The sequence below is a fragment of the Dermacentor albipictus genome, unplaced genomic scaffold (assembly GCF_038994185.2).
Source record: "Dermacentor albipictus isolate Rhodes 1998 colony unplaced genomic scaffold, USDA_Dalb.pri_finalv2 scaffold_11, whole genome shotgun sequence".
Classification (NCBI taxonomy): domain Eukaryota; kingdom Metazoa; phylum Arthropoda; class Arachnida; order Ixodida; family Ixodidae; genus Dermacentor; species Dermacentor albipictus.
Window position 1 is genome coordinate 16,136,415 of NW_027225565.1, and position 19,924 is coordinate 16,156,338.

The 19,924-nt window shown below is 44.3% G+C and overlaps 1 protein-coding gene across 1 annotated transcript; it reads left to right on the forward strand.

Annotated features, from left to right (window-relative positions):
- The first annotated feature begins 6,096 nt into the window (after positions 1 to 6,096).
- LOC135896801 (uncharacterized) lies at positions 6,097 to 19,824 on the forward strand. Its single transcript, XM_065425291.1, has 5 exons — positions 6,097 to 6,171; positions 7,138 to 7,204; positions 11,831 to 12,042; positions 14,795 to 15,011; positions 19,456 to 19,824. The coding sequence occupies exons 2-5, from the start codon at positions 7,144 to 7,146 to the stop codon at positions 19,746 to 19,748; spliced, it is 783 nt and encodes a 260-aa protein (XP_065281363.1). The 5' UTR covers positions 6,097 to 6,171; positions 7,138 to 7,143; the 3' UTR covers positions 19,749 to 19,824.
- Positions 19,825 to 19,924: the final 100 nt, after the last annotated feature.

The following is a 19,924-nucleotide window of genomic DNA, read 5'->3' on the forward strand; positions in this document are numbered from 1 at the left end:
GAAGCCAGGGAACTATCGCCCCATCTCTGTTCTTCCTTTCTCAGTGCAACTGTTGAAAAGACTTAGAACTGAAGTGAAACAGCGCGAAAAAGACGAGGACACAAGGAAACAAATACCACAGACAAGCGCTGACTGCCAACTGGAAGTTTATTTGAAAATCACCGGACATTTATAGCTTCATCAGCATAGGCATGCGCACATCATTCACAAAAACATCTGCAAATCATCATTTTAATCTTTCTTCCAAAAATGTTATTTCTTTTCCCGACAAGGCAAGAGAGGGAGTGCTCACACATTTATCGCCTTCCTTTCTTATATGAAAGGCCTCTATTATCTCCCTTTCCTTCTTGCTCTTTCCTTTCCCTATGAATTTAGTCTTTTCAAATATGGGGGTGCATTGACACTTGTTACAGTGTCCAGCTAAATGACTCGCATAGCCATTCTTTAGGTTAGTGCTGTGCTGACGAGCTCTTTCATTGAAGCACTGTCCCGTTTGACCTATATAAGATTTCCCACAGCTTAGCGGTATTTGATAGATGACATTGCGCCTGCACTCAGTGAAACGTGTTTTATGATTAGTGGTGCACAAGCGCGTTTCGCGCTTGTTCATGCGATTGCATATCGAGGACAACTTGCATGGGGCACTGAAAACCAAATTAATATTATGTCTATTAGAAACTTTCTTCAGATTGTGAGACAGCTTGTGTAGGTATGGCACCACTTGCACTAGTCTTTTGTCTTTGTTTTTTTCTTGGGAAGCATCAGAACTTCTTTTCTCTTTCTGCAAAATGGCTTCGCATACTGAAGTGATCACAGAACTGGGAAAGCCTGCGTTCTGTAGTCACGATATCTGATTTAAAAAACTATGATCGCACTCATGCTCACATGACTTACTAAGTGCTGCCTTAATGCACGTTGTCGCTATGCCTCTCTTAATCAATTTAGAGTGTGCGCTAGAGTGTGCGCTAGAGTTTTTTAAATCAGATATCGCGACTACAGAACGCAGGCTTTCCCAGTTCTGTGATCACTTCAGTATGCGAAGCCATTTTGTAGAAAGAGAAAAGAAGTTCTGATGCTTCCCAAGAAAAAAACAAAGACAAAAGACTAGTGCAAGTGGTGCCATACCTACACAAGCTGTCTCACAATCTGAAGAAAGTTTCTAATAGACATAATATTAATTTGGTTTTCAGTGCCCCATGCAAGTTGTCCTCGATATGCAATCGCATGAACAAGCGCGAAAGGCACTTGTGCACCACTAATCATAAAACACGTTTCACTGAGTGCAGGCGCAATGTCATCTATCAAATACCGCTAAGCTGTGGGAAATCTTATATAGGTCAAACGGGACAGTGCTTCAAAGAAAGAGCTCGTCAGCACAGCACTAACCTAAAGAATGGCTATGGGAGTCATTTAGCTGGACACTGTAACATGTGTCAATGCACCCCCATATTTGAAAAGACTAAATTCATAGGGAAAGGAAAGAGCAAGAAGGAAAGGGAGATAATAGAGGCCTTTCATATAAGAAAGGAAGGCGATAAATGTGTGAGCACTCCCTCTCTTGCCTTGTCGGGAAAAGAAATAACATTTTTGGAAGAAAGATTAAAATGATGATTTGCAGATGTTTTTGTGGATGATGTGCGCATGCCTATGCTGATGAAGCTATAAATGTCCGGTGATTTTCAAATAAACTTCCAGTTGGCAGTCAGCGCTTGTCTGTGGTATTTGTTTCCTTGTGTCCTCGTCTTTTTCGCGCTGTTTCACTTCAGTTCTAAGTATGAACCAACTAGCTCTCATCAAGATCTTACTAGTTGAAAAGACACATGCTTGAAAAGATTGGGGGGTTCGTTTTAAAACATAACATCTTATCATCTTCCCAGTATTGCTTCGTGTCTGGTAAAAGCACGCATGCGCTTTTTGAAGAACTGTCGGATCTTCTATATCAAACATTTGAACTTAACCAGGTATGGTATGGTATGAAGAACTTTATTTAGGTCCTGAGGGATCAGTCTGGGACTGATGCGGGCCGCTCTCACGTGGGTACAGAGAGGCCGAGCCCCTCCGCCATCACATGGGCCCTCTGGACAGCCCTGAGTTGGTCCGCCGGCACTTCACTGTGCAGCATCCGCTGCCACCACTGTTCACCTCGAGAACCATCACCGGCCAACGCCAAGCAGCGCCACAGCATGTGTTGTAAATCGAGCAAAGCCCCACACTTACTACAATAGACTGGAACCCCGCAGTCCGGATTAATTTTATTCATGATGACCGGGTTAGGGTACGTTCGTGTCTGCAGAAGCCTTAATGTAACCGCCTGCGGCCTATTTAATTTAGGATGTGGCAGCGGGAATGCCCTGTGCCCTAAGTAATAGTGCTTGGTGATTTCGTTGTAGGTTAACAGTTGGTCCCTGTACTCAGGAGCGGGAGATCCAGCCCCTTCAGGGAGTACACAGCACACTAATCCTCGTGCCTCTCCCTGTGCGCCACCTCGTTGTGGTTACGCGGGGCTCCCTCCACTGTCCCCATGTGCGACGGAAACCAAGTACGCGAAGTGATATCGCTACCCTGTAGCAGTCTGTTAGCCGGTTTCGCAACAAGTCCTCTCGAGAAGGCTGTAATTGCAGATCGCGAGTCGCTAAACGCCAAAACTCTTCTTGAATCAATTAGTGCTAGAGCAATAGCCACCTGTTCAGCAACCCCCGGATCTTTGGTATAAATGGAAGCAGCATTTCTAACGCTCCCTTTGCCATCTACCACCACCACCGAATAAGCATTTTTACCGTTAATCCATGCGGCGTCAACAAACGCAGACTGTTCCTCCTGATCCTTTGCCTCTCGCAACAAAGCCCTAGCTCTCGCGACCCGCCTCCCTACATTGTGCACGAGGTGCACATTCCGCGGAAACGGACGAACCATGATATTTGCCCTAAGGTTCACGTTCAACTCGTGTAGGGGCGCCCTATCGTGCGACACAGCCACCGATTCTTCAATTGACTCTAAAATATACCTACCCACTGGTGTACCTAGCAACCGCTCCCTCTGTGCGGTACGTTGAGCCTCAGCAATTTCATCTAAAGTATTATGCAAACCCAGTCGTAACAACATATCGTTTGACGTAGTCATAGGCAGACCAAGCGCAGCCTTGATGGCTTTTCTGATTAATGCTTCCAATTTATTTCTCTCCCCCCTATTCCAATTCAGCATAGCTGCCACATACGAGAAATGACACATAATAAATGCGTGAACTAAACGCATCGCACCTTCTTCTCCTAAACCCCTATGCCTATTAGAGATCCTCCTTATAAATCTTATGGCCTCCTCCGTTTTCTTGGTAATACGCTGAATGGTTCTAATGTTCGATCCATTTGCTTCAAGTACAAAACCCAGGACCCTGATTGCTTCAAATTTGGGTATCACCGACCCTTCCCTAGTATGAATTCTAATGCAAGGCCCAACTTCCGGTACCCAACCCCTCGGCCTACGACCTAGCTTCTTAGATTTGAAGATCAACAACTCCGACTTTTTAGTGGAGCACTTGAGCCCCATGAGACCCAGATACTCCTCCGTAAGCGTTGTTACCACCTGCTGCAGCCTAGCCTCAAGCTCTCCATCACTACCACCGACACTCCATATAGTAATGTCATCCGCGTAGATAGAATAGCCAATATCCTGGACAGTGTCCAGTCTATTAGCCAACTTCGACATCGCCAGATTGAATAACATAGGCGAGAGTACGGGTCCCTGCGGAGTACCACAGCAACCCAATTTAACGACTTCCGACTTTATCTCCCCAAACCTGACACATGTCCTTCTATCCGTAAGGAAAGCCTTGACAAAATGGAAAAGCCGCTGCCCCATATTCAAGTCCGATAGCACCCGTAGAATGAAAAAATGAAAGAATGAAAGAACTTAACCAGGTAGTCTGTTGGCTTTTTTTAGATATATATAAGGCTTTCGATTCGGTAAGCCACAGTATTCTATGTGCTAAACTACACCATTAAGGGTTTCGGGGACATTTCCATGCATTTATACAAAACTACCTGGTAAATCGGTCTCAGATTTCATGTATTGGCGACCAAAAGAGTTCTTTGCGGTTTCTTAACGCAGGGTTTCCACATGGTTCCGTTCTGTCTCCGCTTCTTTTTAAATTGTACGTTTATGACTTGGCACAGGTAACTACTTCATGTACGATTTTCCAGTATGCAGATGATACGTTGCTTGATTCTAAGCACATGCAGAACGAAGCAGCTGTCGCTTTACTTCAAAGCGACATAAAAAAATGTGATGAACTTGTTTAAAAAACCGTATAAGGCTCGGTGCTCGGAAAACTCGATTAGCATGTTTCAGAAATCCGTTAAAGGCTCTTGTAACAAGTCAACATGTCTTCATTCACAGTTCTGATTGCTTAGACTGTGTTTGTGCCCCTGTACAATATGCGGATAGTGTCAAGTACCTTGGAGTATACTTCGAGACTGACTTATCATGGAATATTCAAATGGCTCGAATTTCTGCGCGATTACGATATGTTGCATGTGCCCTTTACCGTATAAGGAGTTATGCCCCTACCAAGGTAAAAAAAGTGATAGTGCATGCTTTAGGCTACTCGCATATAAGGTACGGCATTTGCTGTTTTTTTTTAATTGCAGCGGATTTTGGAAACATAAAATTGGCAGTCTATTAAAAAGCATACTAAAAAGTGATGCGTAGAACCAAACTACGGATAACTTATTTCGAGATTTCAAAATGCCCGATTTCGGAGTCTTTGTTTCGTTCGACAACTGTGATGCGTTATTTCTGGAGCAATGCTTTGCGAGAACCTGTCCTTAAAAGTGTTGCTTTGCGTAGAGATCCCAGATATGTAGTTTCTCGGACAAGAACTCGTTATGGAAAAGGACAAAGAAGGTACTATATCCCCCCCTGTTTGATAACCTTCCCAGTACAGTACTGTATCAAATTTGTCGGGATTAAGAAAGGCCATCAAGGGCATCGTAGAATAGTTTTCACATGTATAAAGTCTATCTTTTTGTTGTGTGATCTTTGCCAAAATGAATGTAAGACTGTTTCCGCTGTTTTCACGATTTTTTGTTTGATATTTTGTTATCGATACGTTGTAACTTTGTTTACATATTGTGCCATGTTAACTCAGTTCTAATTAATGTTGTGAGCTACGTGTTTTCATTTGTACGTAAAGTGTTGTTTACTGGACATGTTTACCTGAAGAACATGTGATACGTTTCTTTTATTTTTTTTTTCGTTTTACATTTAATTTGTCTGGGATAAGGTTACATGATGCAATGCCCTGACTGCCAGGTTTCTGCCGTATACAAGCCCACAGAAGCTTCGGCAGACCTAGCAAAATTATATGTACAAAACGATTATTTGTAATAAAGATTATTATTATTATTATTATTATTATTATTATTATTATTATTATTATTATCATCATCATCATCATCATCCCTGTTTTCTTTTCTGTTTTCGTGGAGTGACCATGACATGTTCCGCAGAGGTAGAGTCTTTGAGACTCTGGAAGTTGCTAAAACAATCACAACTTGAGAACAATCTGGAGCCGGATAATAATACGTTTCCATTTCAGTTTCCATGCTTTCCGACCTTCGTTATCGGCTCGGACATGACTCGCGCGCTGCTGCACCTCCGTTATTGCCGAGATCGGCCCCTCGCCGTGCCACGTGATAAGAAAAGAATCGTAAGATAATTGCAGCGTTACAGAATAGCGGTCCAGATATCGAAAGCGACGTTTTTCGATGGAGAGGATGCACGATAACACATGATCACGTTCTGAAGGCGAAAAAGAAAGAGTGCAAAGCCTCCAAAGCAAAACGAGTCCAATAATTTTTATCTTGATATGAATGAATGAAGGTTTCATTCAATATAGAGATATATATATAGTATATAGTTGAACATTTTGTCTGAACCCTTATCATTACTGCTAGTCATGGGTACATGCGGTTGTTAACGCATATCTTTCCATGGGCGCTAGAAAAAAAAGTACAACAAAATAAAACAGATAAGCTTAGTATTGGCAAGTGGTCAAACAGAGAGAACGTGAAGATAAGGTGACAGCTGCAGTGCGCAGATCGGCGATTCTATTTCAGTGATTGGCGTGCAGCTCCGAGCTCTACGGCATCGTTTCATTGAGAACTCTGGAAGCAGGTAAGGCACTTGAAGCTTTCACGCGATCCGGCCGATGAGGCCAATTTCGCTAGTGGGCCGTTACTTATTTGGTATCACTAGGCAAGCCATGACACCACAGTGGACGCTCTCGTTGCAATCATCACAGGTGTGAGTGACTATAACATGGTGGCAGCATATATAGTTAGCTGCTTCACTGAATGGTCTGCCTTTTTTTTCTTATTTTTTTCTTGGGAGTGGGCGGGAGGGTACAGGCTTTTTGGGGTAGGTTTTCAAAGCGGGGGTCTAGTAATAGAGCACTTGACATACACTCATTAGAAGTCACCCTCCGCGGTAACTTAGCCGCTATAACGTTGCGGTGCCAAGCGCGAAGTAGCGAGTTTTATCCCCGCCTGCGGCAGCCGCATCTCCACGGGGGCAAGAACGCTCGTGTACCGTGCATTAAAGAACGTGTGCGTGTTAAAGAACCCCAGGTGGTCAAAATTAATTCGGAGTTCCCCACTGTACGGTCTGTCTTAATCAAGCGTGGTTCTGGAACGTAAAACTGCAGATTTTTTTTTCACATTCATTAGAATTTTTAGAACTGAGGTTGAACAGCGCGAATAAAACAAGGACGCGAGGAAACAAATACCACAGACAAGCGCTTGTCTGTAGTATTTCTTTCCTCGTGTCCTTGTTTTATTCGCACTGTTCAATCTCGGTTCTAAATATGAAGCAACTAGCCCTCATCAAGATTTTACTAATAAGTTAGAATTTTCGGCGACATTGTTCCATAGCGATTGTGACTGACGTTATAAAATCGCATAAGCGTAACCAGGTGTCTAATGGTTAAGCGGAATCGCAGGCTTAGCTTCTAAACATGAATTTAGGCTCGTTACAACGATTTGAAACCTGTAGCCAATGAAGAATTTAGTGCCATTCAGATTTAGCTTTTCCTAAAAGCAATGCCTCACATTCGTTCTGATGTTCTTTTTTTTTCATCATCAGCGTCCTATGCATCTTGCGTTCAGAAGCATGAAGGTGTGGCACACCGTGTTGGGCATCATCTTATCAAGTAGGTCTCAATACACATTGTCTCTTAAAAGCACCAAGAAATGATATGCCAACTCAGAAAAGTTGTAAAGTTCATTTCGTATTCCGAGTGGAAACATGTATAGTTAACACATCGTAAAGCTGGAAGAAAAAGAAAGAAAGGCTACAGAAAAAAACTGACTCGCCATCCCGGCCCTGCAAAAGTGGATGTCCAGCGAAGCTGTTGAAAGCCACCACTGCAACTGCTGAGGGGGGTATACAATGCTGTATCGCTTGAGAGCTATGGTAATTTAGAGTAGTGGTAGTAATGGGAGTAATGGTAATTTTGACAGCGTACCGCTGCCCATAGAGGTGCTGCAACAACATTAAAAGCAGTAGCTAGGCTGGTTATTTTACATGCGAAAGGCTAGGGACGTCACTCCTCACGTCGCAAGTTGCCGTCGCAGTGGCAGCTTGCGCAACAGTTATCTTTACCACGAAACAAATGCAAGGAGCGCTACGTGCTTCGAGTTGTTATCAGGAGCGCCTTATCATCAGTTATGTGGATCGGGTGCTTGCTTTGTGCTTGTTCTTTATTGAAACGTACGTGGTTGTATATGGGTATGCGTGATTACAAAGAATGTATGCACTGTTCGCCTCACTTTGCTGAGTGCTTGAAGCCTCAGCCTTACGGCGGAGGGAGCCACTGCTCCTGGCTTTGCACTGCTGCTGGGATCGGCCCACATTTTTGTTAACGAACGAGGACAGGAAAAATGCCGGCCACCAGGAGCCTAACGGCTTCGGTATAATAACATATTTATAACACGTATAGCTTTTAAACTTCTTTCTTTCCTTTTTATTCTCACAAATTATTTTTCTACTTTGATTCTAGATGGAGAGAGAGAGAGAGGGAGAGAAAGTGAGAGGGCGTGCTCTTTTTGTGACTTTCTCCATTGCTGCTTTTGGAGGTTGGACTCCAAACCACAGAATGTTACCGCTATGATACCGCTAACACGTGATCCCATGGAAGCCTTCCATGCCACGTCCTTGGTGTTGCGTTTCTTATCTATATATGCAACGGGTATTTATCGTAGACATTCCCGGTGTTCCAGGTGTTTTTAAGTACGCATAATATTTCCAGGACACGTCTACTTTTTTTCTATTGGACCCTCAATTTCTCAAATGTATTTTAGGCGCGTGAGAGGGACAATGGATTAAACAATAATAAGCAGTTTCAGAACATCTTTGGCACCATTGAGTAATAGGAATTCAGCCAAGTTTTTTAATTGAAAGATGAACGTGCAAGGGCACGCGAGCACGGAGCAATGCGATGTAGCTGCGTCGCTTCGCAAGCAGCAGTCATGGATCGCGCATGGTGCCTAGGGCAGTGGGTGAAGCAGTGAGGCGCGTGGTGCCTGTATACTATGGTCATGACCCTAGTAGGTAACCCTAGTCTCATTGTTGCTCTATAGACGACACTTCTGCATACTTTTCTACTCTCGCATTAACGTCTTTCTGATGGACCCGCCGGTTTTAAGGTACATATCCACGCGCACATAAATCACTAACAGCGTCGCGCAGTTCGGAGCTCATACTCAATTCGTTCAGTGGAGGGAAGCGCACCGTCTTTTTTCAACACTGCACTTCAATAACGGCGATCGGAGCGACTCGTAAGCAATAATTTCGTTATCAGACAGACACTTCCAGCGTCTACTCGATGAAATCTAAGTGGAGATTTGTTTTTTGAGCAACTGGCTAGAGCTGGCATCGCCGATAAGCAGTGAATACATCAGTGATGCGTGTTGCTTCACTTTGCTACGGCGGTAGAGGTGGCGACGGTGAAAAACGAGAAATGCTTTGATGCATGTGAGCTAACAACGAGAGTGTGAGTTAACTTTTTATTAGGCGGACGTGTGTCCAGAAAGACAAATTATACTGAAATCACGACGAGCGCGGCGAGCACTCGGCACAAGAGGGCCGCCTATACTGCACACGCCATTTATTTAACGTTGTCAATACTATGCCGTACAAGAGAGAGAAAGAAACGAAGGGGTTAAAGGTGGGGAGGTTAAACAAGGACGTGCCCGGTTGGCTACCCTACACTTGGGGAGGGGGAAAGGGGGAATAATAGATAAGACGAAAAGAAAAGGAAATAATAAAGGGTGAGTCATTGTGAACACATTCACATAGAAATGACCGCTATCACAAGCGTTCGTACAGTCCAGTAGCTTTCAAGGGCTGTAGAAACGCTTTTGTGGCACTTTGCATGCAAGAATGCAGAGCCCATATGGCCCCAGGATCTTTCGCACCGAGAGCGCTATGTTATCTAACAGACTTAGTCTAACTCGTAGGGCGCATCATTGAGCGTCAAAGGATGGGCAGTGGGACAGGTGCTCTAGAGTTTCATCGCACCTGCACAAAGTGCACGCCGCACTGTTGGGTGTTCCTATCAGGAATTACTGCACAAGACACATGAAAACAGCATTGGTATTGTGGCGTAATTTTTACCGCACAAGGGACGTCTCGAATCAAATTATGCCCACGATGCCACTACTGTTTTCTCGGACCGAGCGATGGCTCGATGACAGCGACAAGCCAGCGGAACCGACCACCGACAAAACGTTTTTTTAAAAAATGGACGTGGTGTCATAGTAAGAGACCATTGGGAGATTTGGCGTAAGGCAAGGAGAACATGCAAGGAAGCGAAATTCCATTTGGATAATTTAGCTCGGAGCACAACAGTATTTAATGAATAATATACAGCAATATTATGGTGCATAAAGAACGAGCCTTGTGGCACGTGTGACGGCTAAATTTTAATGGAGATGCTCACATTGTCGTCGTAGTCATCATCATCATCCTAGTCGAAAAGGGTTTTCGATTATACCGGCGTCCGTTAACAAGAGAGCGTATGATGACAATTTTGGCCGCTAGGAATGACAATCTTTGTCTTATTGGAGTACAGAACTGTGATACTTACCTTGCTGCCTCCAAGGTTTACAAGTTTACTAAACTACGCCATTCGGCATCGTTCAACTAGACTCCTCACATCGTAGTTAGCTATAAGCTGCAGTTTTAAGTTTCGCTCCACCGATGTTGCCTCTACACAGAACGAAAAATTAATCAGAACATAAAAACCGCATAACTATTACCATGATTTGCTGTAACGACACGGATGTCAAGCGTAATGTTGGGCCCTCCTAGTAGTAACCGCTAGAAGGGTGTACAAATCTAGGATCATTTAGCTTTCCGCTTCTGGCAGCATTATTATATACCTAGCATGTTTACACTACTTTTGGTGAGGGGGCGTCGAACCTCATAGTTTCATGTGACGCACTTACTTCTTGTGGATGTGAAGAAATAGCAAGAATTTCCGCAAAGTAAAAGGCCCTGTTGCCCTGTTTTTGTTTCTTTATTTCTCTGTATGTCAAAACAATACCATATCAGAGAGACTCGCGCTGTTCTATATACACGCCCACTAGAAACTTAAGGGAGGAAAAGGAATACTTCCTCACTTTTTACCCTATTTTTGTTTCTTTATTTCTCTGTATGTCAAAACAATACCATATCAGAGAGACTCGCGCTGTTCTATATGCACGCCCACTAGAAACTTAAGGGAGGAAAAGGAATACTTCATCACTTTTTAGCAGAAAATTTAATTCGGACTGCTCAGTTCTGACGTGGATGTTTTCTCGTTTTCGAGGATGCATGCCCGCCATATTGTCACGCTATGGTGTAGGTTAAGAATAAGACACTTTCAAATACGAAGTTAAATTGTGTACTCGCGAGCAAAATACGAAGTAAATGTACACTCGCGAGCAAAAGTTTAGAGACCATGGAATCAGAAAAAATATTGTTTTATTTCTTCGTGCGACTTGAAACTGTTTCAATGTGCATTACATTGGCCGAACAGGCGCATGTGGGCGGTACACCTTCATTTCAGGCTGCATACTTAAAATGTAGGTGGCACTTGTGGTCTCCAAAATTTTCCTCTTGGGTGTACATGTTTGTATATAATCTATTGCAGTTGCAAAAGGAAAAACCCTTTGGCAGTACTTTCTACTTTTCTTTAACCTCCTAATTTGAGCGCTCTGACTGCGGCGACATCAGATGTCAGTAGGGCTGTGTTCGAAATTGTGAACACGAAACAAATACAACTATTTCGACTGTAAGTAGTTGTTTCAAGAATATGATATTTCGTTTCCAATATTCACTTTGGGCCGAGAATGTTCGGTTCAACTACATCTGTCGGGGACTGTACGATGAAAAAAGACGGGTGTATATGGCCCACCGGTTTCTTGAATTAAGTGCCCATTGTAAGTCAACCGGGAACTGGTGGAAATTTTCACTTTCTCCTAGCTAAGAAATGGTTCAATTGAACGGACTTCAAACTATCATGGTGTATGTTGAATGAAATAATCTTTTTTTTTCTACATTTCCTTCCTGTTTTCTTTACCACTTTCATTATTCGATAACATATCGGTGTAATCGGTATGATAATTATTTGTCATTCGATTTGGTGCTCAAGGCTAGCATTTTTCGAGTGTTCATGTTCGATTTGATTCGCAATTTTCCCTACTCGAACACCCCTTTAGACACAACAAATGCGGTAAGTATCAAAGTAAGCGTGACTGAACAATTTTTTTCGCCTTACTTTCCGTTGGACAAGGCTCCGTGACGACAGGCAACCTGTCCGACCAAAACAAGGTGTTGCACGACTTGTTCGCCAACATCGGACCCAATGATCTCCCATTGGAAGACTCGTACTTCACCATCAGGGAGGACGGCGCACCGAAGAACAGCACGCTATACCGCTTCAATATGACCAATGGCTTCCTGAGAGACCTGCACCGGAAATTCGCGCCCAAATTCAATGAAGAGGTTGGTGATTAGCAGAGTCACAATTGCACTCGCAAGGCAACGACCACGGGCAGGTTTGCGGAAAAAAACAAAAAGCAGCGCGCGCATTCGATCGCCGGCTTGAAACGCGTCTTTAATTAGCACCTTTAGTAAAGGGATTCAAAACAGAAAACAAAATATTTGCCCTGTATGAGGAGGAGGAGGAGGAGGAAAAACGTTTATTGAGCTCTAGAAAGTTTTATGAATTTCCCGGAGTCAGATGGTGTCTTCCATCTTCTTGGCAAAGGCCGTCTGCCCCTAGTCCAGGGCTCCGCTGGATGCCGCTGCCAGCTGGGCCCGTCGGATCAGCCCTAGTTGGACGTCCTGACGGTCGCTGGAGAGCATTCCTTCCCATTGCTCTGCACTCGGGTTTGGTATTATTGGCGCCGCATTTGTTTTCTGGCAGGCCCACGTTATATGGTAGAGCCCACGTTATATGCTAGAGGTATGAGGAAGTTATCTTTGTACAACACCGTGAGAGTTGGCTTAGTAAACCATAAAACTGGCGCAGAAACAAAACACTGGTGGTGATCGACGCTGCCTTTAAGTTGCCACACTAGCTCACCTTGACGTCACTGATTTTTAAGTCATCTACTCGGGCCAACTCATGGCGCATTCCATTGGCAGAACAGGGGCGGAGGCAAAGAGCAGAGAGGAGCAGAGCACTAGCGCCACAAGAATGCGACTGCTTGCTCCCCCATGTGGGTATTCCATGCGCTCTGAGGGCAAATAAGAGGGCGAAGCTGTATCTCGTGACCATGTTGTTTACGTTGCCGCGGGGATTACCACGCTAACTTGGCTTCTCATCGGTCATTACTACCGCACGCTGAAGCAAAACGACGGAAACATAACCAAAATAAACGGGTATAATTCATTTACGTTGCGCGACTTATTTTGTGCTTAGCTTTAGTGCGAGAGTAGCTCAAACTGCTCTTGACTGCTCTCGGCGTCGCCAAATCGCCCCTGTTCTGCCATTGGATCTCAGCGTTCCTGCTTCTGTTCGCCTGTTGGAACGCGGCTGGTCTTGGGAGAGCATTTTGGGGACGCTTTTGAGTGCTTCTGTTTGCCGAGTGGAATGCGTGATTAGTACTTTCTCTTTCTTTTTTTTTTGGCAAGGATGGACTGCATTGCATTTTTAGAGGAGCTAAAGATTAAACTTTGCAAGATTAAAGGACGTTTCCTGAGCCGCAACTGGCCAATAAAAAAAAAGAAACCTTGAAACCTGTGATGCCGCACTGACGTACTGGCGACTTCGGTGAGAGATCATACTTTGAAGTTAATTTTCTAGTCTTATAAACAACTTACTAAGGCGAAATTAGCGACGATAGGGTTTAAAAAGTAACACCAAGTCAGTCCAAGCTAATTCGACTCTGTCATGCCTATGAGACATCGCGATTCACGAGCTTCCAACTTACAGATGAGTCATCCAAAAGGGGCTTTAACGTACGTGTCCTGCTAAAATGACTGTAGCTGTTTGATGCAGAGATACTCGGGCACAGAGAATGATTTGAACATGCTTGGTTCCACAAAAATGGTAAAAAAGCAAATTCTTATAGACTGATTGCGAAATGATGATAATGTAATGCTTCAATGTAACATAAGGACACTTGAAATACGTGCTAGCTGCTCATTGAGAAATAGTAAGGTGTTTGGCATCAATAAAAGAAAACAAAAAAATCATTATATGGTGAAGATGGAAACAAGCCACAAGCCTAATCTGATCTAATCGCTCGTCCCGTAACGCATACACCTTATGCGGCAGGTGCTGCATTATAATCCTTTTAGCGACAAGATCCCACCTATCTTTCCACGTCACATCCACTGCACGTAATTTAGCGCTTCACTTCGAACTCATTAACGCTGGCCTGGCGCTCTTTGGTCATACATAGCACTACATTCATCATCATCGTTCCTACTGCGTAAACATTTCCGTCCTGATGCTTGTAAGGGACAAGGAGGATGAGGAATAGGATGGATGTTGCTTGATGCAGGTGAACCTAGCTTTTCAAAAGTTGCCGGCAATTGCTCCGACTGAACTCCTCCCATCAGCCTCGATACGGTCTGAAGCGCTTCGCACTCCAGCTTATGACACGAGGTATCAAATACGAGTTGACTCGGAGCCTACTGTGTTGCGCGTTTTCCAAACCATGATGACGGCCCACCATCCACTTTCCACTTCGTATAATAAGAAGGGGCCGTCTATCCTGACATCGCCTAGAAATCACGAGTGTGCCTTTTTTCCTTTTCTCTGTCATTATGAGACTTGAGCTAAATTATTGAAAGTATCCCCAACGGTGGGTACACTGTCAGGTGAAATTCGGATGCCACACTATACGAACCGTTCGTTGTTGGGAAACGGCGCCTCGCGCGCGCGTCTGTGTGTGTGTGTGTGTGTGTGTGTGTGTGCGTGTGCGAGTGTTCGTGCGTGTGTGCGCGCGTGTGTGTGCGCGTGTGTGTGCGTGTGCGTGTGTGTGTGTGCGTGCGTGCGTGCGTGTGTGTGCGTGTGCGTGTGTGCGCGCGTGTGTGTGTGTGTGTGCGTGTGTGTGTGTGTGTGTGTGTGTGTGTGAGAGAGAGAGAGAGAGAGAGAGAGAGCCAAGCTATAATATAAAAGCACAGAGGAATCCTCGTATCTGCGCGTTTATTTTGGAGAGGCAGCTCCACTCTCGTCAGTTCCTGTTGCTAGCGGATCCGAGAAAATAACTGTGAATTGAGCAAGCTGTGCTTTGTGGCGCAGTACTGCAAAGCCCGCCTGGACCCGTTCTTCAACAGCCTGTGGGTGAACTGCGACTTGGACCTGGAGGGCACGCTCGCCACCTACGATGCGTCGCTCTCCTACGGCGCAAGCGTCGTGCACAGTTTTAATGTCAATGCCGTCATTATCAAGCACTCTGGAATCAATCTTCCCTTGCTGTCGGTGTACACCTACGGTAATACGTGCAAGATTAATAAGTGTACGTGGAACTCTGTCACTTTTCTTCCTTCTGATTAAGTATGAGTTGGCGTGTTCTGGCCCGAGTGCATGGCCGAGCTGACGAGGTTGGGCGCGAGATAGAGGCTGCAGCAGGTCACTGCATGTTTCACGGATTATTTCTCACCTACAAACTATTCATGAAACTTAATTGTCTCAGAGCGGATATAGGATAGCACATACCTATATAGGCAACATAATGTGTCACTCCTCCGCAGTTAGAAAAAAAAAACGCACACGAGAGCAAAATGTCCTTTTCAGTGGCTGTTTTTAAGCATGCTACAGTAACTGACTAGTTGTTTACATTACTTATGAGCTTGTTAAACGTACAGTTGGCATCGAAAGTTTATGCACCATGGGATATGTGACAAAGCTGAATATTTCCGAAGCCTGTGTATGCAGCCTCGTAATCAAATTTTGGGTCTGTACTAGCGTAGGAAATACATAGTGTTGTACAGTCGTCAGCAAACTTGTCTAGAGCACTAGAACGTTGTGCTTTGGACTGTAATAACATCGTCTACCGATGACCCTTGGTTCTAGATAGCTTGCACATGTGCATGCGCTGACACGCTAATGGAACTACCCTAAGCTTTTCCTTCTTGCCGGTTACCGGGCTTCAACAGCTGCGATCTCCGGTGATGGTGCTGCAGGGCCACTGAGCAAGATCACACATAACACGTCTCGGAGCGCGCTCCCCTAAAAGTTTTGCCAAGGTCAATCCAAATGGGTCGCGAAGCTTCGGGTGAAAAACGGGCGAAAAGCTGTCCAAAACCAATTGTCACCGGCTTTAGTATGGCGTATTATGGGAGCGGTGACTGAAGCGCACCTATGTAAGGAGGAAACAAACATTAAGAAGCAAAAACATTTTCTTTTAGCTAAAACCAGACTGCAGTTTCACTTCATTCAACGAAACTAATGTTCGTAATCAATGTTACATACGTGTGGCGAGGAAAAAACAGACAACAGTCGTTTACTTCATCGTTAATAATAAATACATTTTTTTCCAGAAGCCGCTATAAAAACTGCCATCAATTGCAATGCAGTTCAGCTCTTGAAGTGTGCAGAAGAGCATGCTCGTAAAGTTCACGTGTTGCTACACGCCCCACTCATACGATGCGTTGTTTTGTTTGTCAACGTTTGTCTGAATTCTGGTGGCGAGTTGTTTTCGAGCTGAGTTTCATCGTTGTTCTGCGTGTTCAGTCAAAAGGAGTGAGCTATGACTACCATATAAGTTTAGTGTATCTGCTTTCGTGCGGCTGCTTGGCGTCTGACGATTCGGCCAGCATTCAACACCCAAGGCTCTTTTTAGCCTGCAAAGAAACAATGTTCTGTGCACGGGTGCAATCTTGACATTCGTGTGTCTGACGTTAGGCTGTATCGCTTTGTGTGCTAAGCGACCGAAACGCCCATCGAGTTGAATTGCGGGGCATTTGAAAACCCAGCCACAGAACGTCCAGCTTTAATTGCCGGCCACGAAAACAAATTTCGTGCCTGCGACAAAGGCATTTGGTTCAGTAGAGATACCTGAATTGATGGAGGCATTACGTAATCGGGTAATACGTGGGGATTACGTAAATATCTTGGAAGATATCCACAGAGATTCCACAGCTACGTTAATTCTCCGCAAGAAAAGCAGAAATATACGTATAAAAAGAGGGGTCAGACAAGGAGACACAATCTCTCCAATGCCATTCACTGCACGTTTGGAAGAAGTATTCAGGCTATTAAACTGAGAAGGCTTAGGAGTAAGATTGACGGCGAATATCTCTACAACCTTCGGCTTGCAGATGGCATTGTCCTGTTCAAGAACACTGGGGACGAGTTACAACAAATGACTGAGGACCTTCACAGAGAGAACGTAACAGTGGGGTTGAAGATGAAGAAGGCAAAGATAATGTTCAATAGCCGGGCAAGGGAACAAGAGTTCAGGATCGCCAGTCAGCCTGTAGATTCTGTGAAGGAGTACGTTTACCTAAGTGAATTACTTAGAGGGGACCCTGATCATGAGAAGGAAATTTACAGAATAAAAATAGGTTGGAGCGTATACTGTAGACATTGTCATATCCTCAATGGAAGCTCACCATTATCATTAAAAAGAAGGATGTACAATCAGTGCATTCAACCCGTGCTAACACATGGGGCAGAAACTTGGAGACTGACAAAGAAGCTCGAGAACAAGTTAAAGACTGCGCAAAGAGCAATGGAACGAAAAATGTTAGGTGTAACGTTAAGAGACAGGAAAAGAGCCGTGTGGATCAGACAGCAAACATGGATAGCCGATATTTTAGCTAATTTACATTAAAAGAAAGAAATGGAGCTGGATAGGTCATGTAATGCGTACATTTGATAACTGGTGGACGATTTGGGTCACAGAATGGGTGCCAAAAGAAGGGAAGCGCAGTCGAGGACGGCAGAAGACTATAGGTGGGGTGATGAAATTAGGAAATTCGCAGGTGCTAGTTGGAATTGGTTGACGCCAGACAGAGGTAATTGGAGATCGCCGGGGAAGGCCTTCGTCCTGCAGAAGATGTAAAGTAGGCTAATCGTGATGACGATGATCTTCCACTGATACGGCATCTCAATATTGTTCATTTGTTCGGCCGGAAGTGCTTCCTCATCACACGGATGGTGCTCAGCCCATCCGTGTGATGGGCTGAGCACCATCCGTGTGATGCTTTGAACGTATGGGCTGCTATGGAAGCTCCGCTGCCAGTTGTATTTACCTTGATGTTGCTAAGTTTTATCTTCGCTCTCGTTCCCCGAATCTTGCGGCGCCTAGCTTCCCCTGCGATCGCAGGTGATTGCAGCTGTTGAAGCCTCCGTAAGCGTTAGGGCGGAAAATTTTTCCGAATAATGATCAATACTGCGCTGGTTGCATACGCTAGGCGAACGCAACCAGTGTAGTATTTACTTTTTATTGAGCGATTTAATCTGTTTATACCTACATTAGCTACATTTCTATAGCTATCGTCTCGCAGGCAGAACATTCCATACACAAGTTCGTGAACGTATTGAGAAACACTCGAACGATTTCTTTCCATGAAAACATGTATTGTGGGTTTATTTTTTCTGAAGTGCAAAGAAAGCATGTGAGAAAAAAAAAGAAAAAAAAGGGCCACGTGATTGTGCGCTTGTGCGCTGCGATAGTAGTGCACTGAAGCACATTTTATGTGAATGATCGATGCTGCACGCGTACAGAATGTATAAGCCAGCCGTAAGCAATGGGGATGAAAATAATGTGTTCCAATTTTGGCCAAGACAAATTTTTCGCTCAATTGGGGCCATGCTAGATATCGATAAAAAGCTCGTGGTAATTTTGACGTTCTGTCAGCGTTTTCGCTATTGGCACACTGCGCAATTCGCGAAAAACAATTGTGTCTGCGGATGGCCATTCATCTGAATCGGCGAGGCGTAGTTGTCGTCTAGGAACCATTATTTGCTCTTACCGCCTATTCATACGTTCAGCATGCGTGCAACACAGATTGTTCATTCAAAACTTGTATGAAGGTGCCGATGTCACTGCGCACAAGTGCCTATGGTAACGTGATACTTTTCCAGATTTCGGGCTCTTTCTTTGGAGCCCGGAAAAGTTAACACCGCGACAGCTGCCTGCGTGGAATAAAATCGATTGGGTGTGTCTTAATGTGCTCGATGTACAACTTCACTATTGAAGGTTTGGCATTCAAAACAATGCTCCGGTAATTATTTTTTGCGAATTACCAACTTAGCCTCCTTGAAAAAAATATTTCGTGTTGCTCAAGAGGACAGTGGATGTTTCCGAGGTAGTTTTGTTCGTGCAGCATACGCATGGTTTTGTAAATAAGCTGGCAATATGTGCCTGAAGCGCCCATCTTTTGCTCAGATGAGCCTATCAACATTGTTTTCCGACTAAACACCTTTATTTACCATGTTTAAAAAGTGTTGCACTTTCGACAAATTTCCCGTCCTAAACGAAGGCGTGTTACCTGCATGCAGATGTGTTTTGAGGTGCCCCGTTGAATTAAGGGTGGCAGGTATAAGCTAAGTCTATCGCGCAATAGGCCAGCGGCCCCCATAACTTTAACCGCTGTTATCGCAATAGCTGCCTTTTTATGTATGATGAAGTTTTACTTGGTGAAACAATCAAGCTCAAGCGCGACTCTACTTCAAAATGCAACGCAAGGGAAAAGAAAAAAGGTAACTGTTAAAGTGGAAGGAGCACTGGAGAAAAAGAAGTATTCCTTGAGAATTGAACAGGTAGGATCTTACTAGCAGGGCAGTCACGCTAATAACCAGTAACGAAAAAGAAAGACGTTTTGCTTTCAATAAACGTCGTTGAAATACAAAGAAATCTGAGGCATTCTCCTTTATGAGAATGAAGATTATAGCTAAATGTCACGTCCCGCGTCGGTGCATATGACTTCTTTTATACATTCTTTCTCTTACAGGTCAACTTCATGGCTACGGCCTTTACATCACAGCCTTTGAACTCAACACGACAACGTCTCCAAGATTCCGTGACTTGACATCAAATCCAAAGTTCCAAAACTTTAAGAAGAACCAGACCTTGGCCCAAGAAGTCTGGACAGACTTTAATGTGAAAATGTACACTCATATCTTGCCTATCATCGTCAAAACATTGAACGTGACGTATCGCTCGGAAATACCGAAAAGAATGGCCAAGGTTGGAGCCTTGGACAAAACGCTCTTTCGCCTTTCTAATAGGAGACTTGCTGCGTGAGCGCTGCAGCTGTTCATAAGCAAGGCCAAAAAAAAAGTCAGAAAAAGAAGTAAAAGGAACACTAGAGTGGTTCAAACATTTTTGGATGGTCTAATTGGAGACACAATGCTGCCTGGTTTACAGGCGCGAACACATATCAATAAGGACTGGCACTCGTCCTGTCTGTCACGTGTTTC

Bases quoted from the DNA above. Each gene is read 5' to 3' on its own strand.
- LOC135896801 (XM_065425291.1), top strand. From the start codon at position 7,144: ATGCATCTTGCGTTCAGAAGCATGAAGGTGTGGCACACCGTGTTGGGC. The intron at 7,205-11,830 runs GTAGGTCTCAAT...CCGTTGGACAAG, and splicing joins GTTGGGCATCATCTTATCAA to GCTCCGTGACGACAGGCAAC. The intron at 12,043-14,794 runs GTTGGTGATTAG...TTTGTGGCGCAG, and splicing joins CGCCCAAATTCAATGAAGAG to TACTGCAAAGCCCGCCTGGA.